General features: G+C 37.8%; 1 protein-coding gene across 1 annotated transcript; it reads right to left on the reverse strand.

Annotated features, from left to right (window-relative positions):
* Nucleotides 1-709: 709 nt before the first annotated feature.
* LOC149551265 (zinc finger CCCH domain-containing protein 56-like) lies at nt 710-4,239 on the reverse strand. The gene is made up of 2 exons (XM_089786825.1): nt 2,463-4,239; nt 710-1,381 (listed from the first exon to the last, which is right to left on the reverse strand). Exons 1-2 carry the CDS (start codon nt 3,391-3,393, stop codon nt 1,014-1,016), a joined length of 1,299 nt encoding a protein of 432 aa, XP_089642951.1. The 5' UTR covers nt 3,394-4,239; the 3' UTR covers nt 710-1,013.
* Nucleotides 4,240-8,795: the final 4,556 nt, after the last annotated feature.

The following is an 8,795-nucleotide window of genomic DNA, read 5'->3' on the forward strand; positions in this document are numbered from 1 at the left end:
GATGAATCCAATAGCTCCACTTGATGTGCTATTTTTGATATGTTGATTTGGTGGAATGCGGTTGCTATTAGACTAGCAGCATGAATATAACCTGTGAAGATGATTAGGAAAATAAATAATGTGAGTTTAGAATATGAAGAGATGATAAAATGGGATGAGAGGCCTCTAATTGATGGATTTTCTAATTTAAGTAATGGGTGGCTGTAAAAATATTCTTCGCTTTGTGATAGAATCAATTCTGAGTGAAGCTACCCACCTGGCATCAAAAGTGTAAATTTAATCCACACATCTGCAATTTGCCATTCATCATCGTCTTTCACCTTAATATGAAATGATCAAACGGCTTGATTGCTTTGGTAAACAGAATTTGAGACTTCTTGACAAATGTTAATTAACAGGATTCTAGATATAGCACGCTACAGAAAACTACCAGAAGTATGCAGTCTTATCCTGACCGAGAGTGTGATGTAATACTGAATCAGCATGGGATGTGCTGAGGGAAAGTTCAGTAAGTTGTCTAAAGCATAGAACATGATATACTCAGTGCAGTCTACAGTCTTAAATGCCCATCCAAAATCTCACCCACCTAGCCTCTCATAATTTAATAATAGGAAAAAAGGGGGAAATCATTATAGAGTAAAACATCAGAGAAGTATTAGCAAATCCTATTTACAATGCATTCACAGAAATTAAACAAATGACACAGACATTCACAACATTTTGATGCTTCAACATGGAAATTAGCCTAGTTAACAGCAATTTTTCCTTGAGAAGGCCCAATACAATGATGAGAGGGAAAATCAAGTCCCAGAAGTTAAAACCCAGAACTCGTATATCCTATTCGCTGCCATCATTCAGGGCCAGCACATAGGATTGCATCTCCATTGTATCCTATTTCAGTTCCAGGCTAACATTTCTGTGTTCTGTACCATATGATGGATTCTATTTTTACAATGCTAACCTTATGAATGAAATCACTATCATCCAATGAAACCCTGTTAACCATACTTTATTTATACCTCGTTAGTTATTTCTTCCTCGGTCTGGTTCACTTTCTCAATCTGTGATGCCATTGGGCGAGTTATATATTCCCATTCATTATCCTCAATCCAATCACCATAAATTTTACTGATTTTATCAGGGCCCTTCCACTTCGGCAAAATCTTTTGACCCTGTTTCTGAGCCAGAAGGCTTCCTACAGCACGTTGATTAGAGGTTCCCATAACAAAGTTGTCTGTGTTATAGACAGAAGTTGCTTGTCCTGAACCAGCTTCCATCTGAGCTTTTGTCAGTGTCCCAGTTTGCTTCAGGTCATTCCGAGGGCCAAATGATGCATCCCCATTATCTGCGTCTGCAATGCCTCCACCAAACTTCTGAAGTTCTGTCCAAAGCAGAAGAATAAGTATCACAAATGGATGCCAAGAAAGTCAAACTTTTCCAATTTAAAATCGAAGATATTTCAAAATAAAGATGTGATTTAATTGCTTATATACTCAAACTATTCTATACATCTCTTGCTTCAAAACAGTAATCCAGGCACTTTAGGCAAGGCACTGAAATTGGCGAGATATTGGGACATTCTTTCCTAAAATAATTTATGGCAAATGCTAAGGGGCAATTACAGTTTCCACTAAATGATTGATAACATAAAATAAAGGGAATTTTCTCATTCCATTACAATTCCACTCAATATTCATCAAAGAAAGGTACATTTCCCATTCCATTACCAATTCCCTCAGCAAAGATCAAAGAAAAGATAAATACGCATATTAAAAAGGCAAATAACCTGATAGGAGAATTCACGCCATTTAAATAAAGGTGTTCCTGTGCAATACATGTTCTTGTGACTGATGTTTAAGTGCATGAATTATGGGCATTCAATTTGGAATTGAAGAAACTCTAAAGATTGCTAATTAAAATAGATTTGGCACTAGGCAAAAGTTTGGGACAATTAGGCATGAGCTTAGCTCTGCTCATTCTCCAAAGAGTGGAGTCAAAAACTTGTGAACCAGAAAAGAGTATTAACTAGGCAAAAGTTTGGGACAATTAGGGCTTAGCCCTGCTCATTCTCCAAAGAGTGGAGTCAAAGACTTGTGAACCAGGAAAGAGCATTGTCATATCCATTATGGCCTATCAATTATTGCAAAGCAACTCTCAAAGACTCCCCGGAAAATAGTTGTGCAAATACAGGAAAAAATCAGTTTTACTCTGGAAATAATCTAAAGAGTTCATAGGTATACTGATTTGTGAGATATTGAGACCTTCAATCCTACTTGTTGAAGATGAATTCCTCGGTAAAAAACTTTTAAGTATGTTACAGATAATGAGATCAGGATGACTTGAAAGCAAAATATTACGACTCTAAGTAAGTCACAAGAAATGAGATCGGGATGACTTGAAATTGGAAAGCAAACACATTGAAAATTCTAAGAAAATTAAAACAAAACCAATGATCCACTTACCTGCCAGACCATGGGCAAAATGGCATTTTTCTCCAAATGGGCAGTGTCCTGTTGTTTCCCATTTGTTGCAGATTCGAGTTTTCCAATTCAAAGGTCTCTGGAATGGTCCATTTCCATTGTTCCCGTTTCCAGCCCCATTTCCACTTCCCGTGCTAGTAGTTGGCCCTAAGCTTATAGCTACACTCTCCCTTGACCTTGATTGATCGTCATGCACAAAATTGCAGCTGTCTCCATAAGGACAACCAGCTTCTGTATAGAACTTCTTACAATGCCTGGTCTTGTGAAACCGTTGTGAGTCACCCGCAGCGGCTGAAGAACTGACACAAGGAATCTGATTCTCACCCCGGATCTCAGAACGTGGAGTGTGATCTTCCTGTGCAGCAACAATCTCTTGCCAATTTGGAGGAGGTTTTCTGAGCTCTTCCATCCCATGAGCAAAATTGCAATTGGAGCTGTAAGGACAGGTGCCTGCCCTGAATTTGCAGCAAAGCTTAGTCTTGAAGAACATCTTGCCGGTTCCCTTTCCCTTACCTCCCCCAGATGATGATCTTTCTTCTGCAGTCCCATTTGAGGGAGGTGGAGTCCCAGAGCTTGTGCCTTGAACAAATTCCCCCTGATAGCCACTACGGCCTCTGGATCCATTCCCTTGATAATCTCCATGCATGTTTTTGGATTTCTTATGTGAGGGTTCACTGCCAGACCGGCTCTGCCTGCCCTCAAACCCCCCTACCTTGTAATCCATACCACCATTCCATCCACCTCCATCTGAAAGCCTATAATCCTGGGATGCTTGATCATATTCTTCCTCAGTTGCCCAAATTTCCTGCTCATTCACACCACCAACCCAATAACCATCTACTTCAATTCCAACTGCACTCATTCCCATCCCAATCTCTGCTGCTACAACACTTGTTTCCACCTCATATTCCATTGCAATCTGGTACTCTTAATCTCCTCCGGTAAATCTCTTGTTTGATTTTGATCTGGTCAGAGTCGGGACTCAAATGTAAACTCAAACTTATTTAGATTCCCGAGATCAGGGTGCTCGCAATTCCTTAATTGGATTTTGATCATGTAGAGCTCGGGAATCAAAATAAGCGCACACCTTAAAAAGTACCTGAATTCTAAGCACTTGCAATTGTAAAGCTCAGGGCACGAATCCCATGCCTATTAAGATGCTGCATTCAGAGATCGGTTGCAAAGAAATTCACCAGCAAGGCCAGAGAGCGGTGTGACTTAGGTGTTACACCTACTTAAAGGAGCAACCACCCCGGCCCTGCAAAACGTAATTCCAAATAGCCTAGACCTTCTGTATCCAACAACCAGGGTTATAACATTACCCTACCCGACAAGGCAATCAAATTGCTTGTAAAATGCCTCAAACAAAAATTACTCAATCAAGAACCCAAACGTCTTACCCACAATTATCCACAACAACAACACACCCATTAACTCAAATTACCCGTTCCTCAGAAACAAATTCTTCAGAAGCAAACAAACCTGTCAAAATTCTGACGCCCATAAGATCACCGAAGTTGTTAAAAAGGCTCAAACCCCTCAAAAGGTTAATAAAGAATAAGAATCTGCAAAATCCCTTATTCAAATCACTGAAACAACAAAAAGCCAATTATGATTTCCCGATCATCAAACTGCAGGCCCGAACACCCCAGATAATGAACCCCAAAAAGATCGTCAAATCTATGCTTGCAACATGTTAAATGGTTCTTCTGGTGTCAGAATCCAGATCAAAAACTGAAGAATATTCTGCCTTCAGATCACTGGGAAGAAATTAATATTTCCCTTATATAGATATCTAATGTGGTACATCCATTTTCTTGTGGGGATCATGTAATTGAATAAAAGGGGAAAACAAAAAACGACATTACCTCGTTGGCTGAAAATAAAACCTTAAGTGTTTCTCACGAGATATTTTCACAGCTGGTTTTAGAGAGTTTAAGGGGGTGGGATCCCCGGTGGAATAAAAGGGCCCGCCTGTAATAGAATAAGTTTGGAAAGATCAAAGGAATTGTATAGAGCAATAATATCATGCTGTCGGTCTCAAAATTCACCATACGGCCAATAAAAATTTATGATGGCTCTTGGGATGTCCAAGAATTGGTTTTATCCAGACATGGGCTGCTATTTTTAGAGTAATCTATTTCTAGCTAGTCAAACTAAACTACATCTTCATTTTTCCCCCACCTATTAATATGAGATAATATGTCCTCTTTTGGTGATTAAAAAAAAACTTAAAATTAAAACAAAGATTATTAGACAAATGGAGTTCACTGATCTTTGGTTTAGCATGATTGATTAATTATTTATGAAAAAGAAAAGTATAAATTTCAGAGATATATATATATATATATAGGTAGATGAGAAAAGTTTGAATAATTAAAATGGATGAAGATAGATGAGGATAGATAGAAGAACTATTAATACTTCTAATAGTTATGTAAACTATTAGTTATATCTATAATACTAAAGAATATGTATATAGATATTAAAATTATAATAAAGCTTAAGAATTAAATAATTTCACTTTTATTTCAAGTGTTCTATTTACTAATTGTTTTTAGTCAACAAGACATTATAAATATTATATTTATATTAAATGGTAATACATTGACACTTTAAGTTAATAGATTTATATTTACAAACTCACTTCATTCAGTTGTAATAAATTTAATATACATTTATGTACATAAAATTATGTTCAACAATCTAAGTATTTTTTCTACAAGGTTATCTACGTGAATGTCATTCTAAACTAGCATGCAATCTATTTATTACTACAGATATTCATTTTTTGAGTGTTGACTACAAATATTTCTCATTTTGAGTTCTACTTGCTATCTAAATACCTGTGTAGAAAAATAAATATTGTCTGCTTGTTATCTAAATATCTATGTAGAAAAATAAATATTTTCTACTTGTGACCTAAATATGTGTGTAGGAAAATGTTGTATTCATAGAGAGGTGTTGTCCATCATGATGATAACATTCTTCCTAGTGAAGGATTGAAGACAAGAAGTAAGCATTCAATGGAACTTGATGATGTCACAACTAAACAACATAAAATATAATATCCTTTTAACTCTATTTGCCTAGATGTTCTCTTAAGTTCTAGTAGATAAATTTAAATTTTAGGATTTAAATTTTATAAAATATAGCTACCAATCTCACAAACTAACATAAATATATATTACATGAATGGTTTTCAATTTCCAACATGAAGAATCGGGATAGGGGTTTGGAATTTCAAATTTGAGTGATGGAGAGGGGGTTGATGAAGGCAAAGATGATAATCCAATTGAGAATAAAATGGTATGGAGGCTATTGATTGTTCTTGGAATCCCTTCTTATGTGGATATCATTTGGTTTTATGAGGTTTGGACTGCGTGTTTGGCCCCTACACTTGCTTTGGGCCCTTGGCCTAGTTTTTCCACTACATTTATTTTTTTGCGACATTATTGTTGGTTCTTCCTCCCAGTCTTTAGGTTTCTAGTGTCATTCTTATTGAGGTCGTCCTAGATGGAGGATATTCAAGTAGGGATTTTGGTGTCTCTTCACGTAGAGCTTAGGACATTTGTGGCCTTCCAAGGTTGGAAGAATCTAAAAGGAAGTATAAGGATGGTTTCATAACTAGTTAATAAGTTTAGAAAGTTAGCATAAAAACATCATAAACAAGATCTTTCAACCTTATAATATGATCTACAAAACATTGACATGTCTAATAAAAACATAAAAGACATAAACATAATAAAGTCATTAATTGAGCCCATCACTATTCCTTTTGGCATGGCTTTATGTTGGGTTCATGGTGACTAGATTTGTTGCAAGGCACGGTGGTGGTATGTTTTGTATATGACCTATTAGATACAATTGGAATTTTTTTATGGTTATTTCACCTCTTTACAAGTTGTGTTGGGAAGATTGCATTGGTGGCCCCTATTATTGGATTCTTGTTAAGTAACTTTCTTCTTGATTCAGAGGCCAATCTTTGGGGCCTTACCATATAGAGGTGTTTAACGTGGTTTCCACTTAGGATGGGTATGATGGATTTTTCCTTTTTCATGATTTTTTATGTCAAGAAGGTGTTATGACTACCAATAGATGGGATCATTCTCTCATTTGTTGATGATTTCACATCTCAATTTTTACTTTGTAGATTTGACATTATGTTTAATGTTAGTGAATGTAGGTACATGGATGATAGTCAAATGTCCATACTTATAATTCATGATAATCATGATAAAATATTATTAAAATGTTTTGAATTATGATTATGGATTATTGGACTAACCCTACAAATGTGAAATTGAGTGCACATTGATGGGGGTGGATGGATTGGATCCACAATGATAATTAAACATAGAATACACACTACAGGCACTTATAGAAATTATAAAATCATTTCATTGCCTAATAATCCAAAAATATTACATTGTGCCTATCTTTTATAGAGGTCTTTGATTAAACATCTAAATAAACCGACATAAGACCAAATAGACTTTTCTAGAACTATCTAAACATAAATGACTTCTAGAACTTTACAAACCTAAATATTAATTTGACCCAACCCTATTCGGTAATCCAATTGGAGTTTCTAGACTCCTCTAGTATGATTTTACATTTCATTTGAGGGGAAAATTACACATTCCAACACACATTAAAACATGGCCAACGTGATCCATAATAAAATCAACAGGGCGATGGCTTGAGTGCAGACTGGGTCGCAAGCTAGGGCACCCGTGCCCTAGCTTTGTTTCATTTGCTTCTTCTGGTTGCTACATAGGTGGGTGTTTGGAGGATTGAAGGGCATTGTTTTGGGTGGCTCTTCATGCTGAGACGAGGTCTGGGTCGTGCTGTAGGGGAAGAGTGTTCTTGCTGAGCATGGGGACAATCTTCTTTGTCCTTGATGTTCTCTGTTGTGCATGGGCAGTGGACGGGGTCGTTTGGGATTTGTTTTCCCATGCCTCTGTTTTGTTTGCCATTGTGAAGGGTGGAGGAGTGTTAGGGTAGCGCTGAAGTTGGGTGGAGTTGGTTTAAGGGTGGAGGGTTTACCCTTCCCAGTCTTGGTTTATACTAATGGCGAATGTTAGGAGAGAAACAACGATGTTGAGCCCTCGAATGGATTTTAGGGCGGCTTTAGGCTCTAGGTTTTCAAATCAAGGGATGAAAACCTTTGATAACAATCTGTTCACTCCGAACACTGCGAATGTTGATTTGGGATTATCTAATGGTTCGAGGATCACAAAGACCAATGGTTGTCTTGAGAGGTGCAAGGAGAGGCCAAAATTGGTGGTCCAGGTTGAAATGATTGTGGATGATGTTGAATATTTCTCACACCATTCCATTTATTGTAAGTTCTTAGGGATGAGGGTGTCCTTGCAATTCTTGGAGGTTTGGGCTCAGAGGACCTGGGAGCCGGAAGGGGAAATGGAAATAATGTTGCTAGCGAACAGTTATTTCATGGTTACTTTCAACTATATTGCCGATCGTAATAGGGTGTTTGAGGGGGTCCTTATTTCCACAATAAGGTTGGGTTGTTTATCAAGCCGTGGCATGCCAGCTTCAACCCTGCAAAGGAACTACCTAATTGTGTCCCAGTATGGGTTCGCCTATCGAGGTTTCCGATTGAATGTTGTTGAGAGGATGTGCTACATCTTTTGGCTTTCGTGCTTGGAAAACCTGTAGGGACTTCTTTGCAGACCTTGGGTAAAAAGGTAATGTCTTTTGCTCACATTTGTGTTGAAATTGATCTTAGTAGACCTTTACCAGATGCAATAGAGATGTGTGTGGGTTCTTATTCTTGGGTGCAGCAATTGGATTATGAAACTCTTCTGTTTCGTTGTCGCCTTTGTCGAGAATATGGTCACTTGCAGCGAAGATGCCCAAGGAATCTTCCTCGAGAATCCCATTCGTCACAGCCTGAGATCAAGCCTCCTGAGGTAGATAAAGGGAAGCGCATTGCTTCTGTGGAGGCAGGGGCTTCTGATGGCTTCATTCTGGTCAAGGCTCAGAATAGGAACAGGGGTCTGAAGAGGTCCTTTAAAGAAAGGCAGGATGATACCTTTAACAGGTTTGAGGTTTTGGATGAGCTTAGCCAACAGGAAGTGAACTCAGGTTTGATCAATTTGGATCAAGGGCTTGTGGACTTAGCTCAAGATGATCCTATTATTGAGTCTTCTATAGATCCTTTAGGGGAGGAGTGTCAGCAATTGGATATTGATTAGCAAAAGGGGACTTCTGAGATGCAAGAACCCTTGGCTATTGTTTCTACTGCAGGTATGGACTCTTCGGCTCTTGGACAACACATTGGTTCATGTT

Source organism: Cupressus sempervirens, chromosome 6 (genome assembly GCF_028749045.1).
Source record: "Cupressus sempervirens isolate cs-2001-9-10 chromosome 6, ASM2874904v1, whole genome shotgun sequence".
Classification (NCBI taxonomy): domain Eukaryota; kingdom Viridiplantae; phylum Streptophyta; class Pinopsida; order Cupressales; family Cupressaceae; genus Cupressus; species Cupressus sempervirens.

Excerpts from the sequence above, each read along its gene's own strand:
- LOC149551265 (XM_089786825.1), bottom strand. The coding sequence starts at position 3,393 with ATGGAATATGAGGTGGAAACAAGTGTTGTAGCAGCAGAGATTGGGATG. Across the intron at positions 1,382-2,462 it reads TTTTGCCCATGGTCTGGCAG|AACTTCAGAAGTTTGGTGGA; the intron begins GTAAGTGGATCA and ends TGCTTTGGACAG.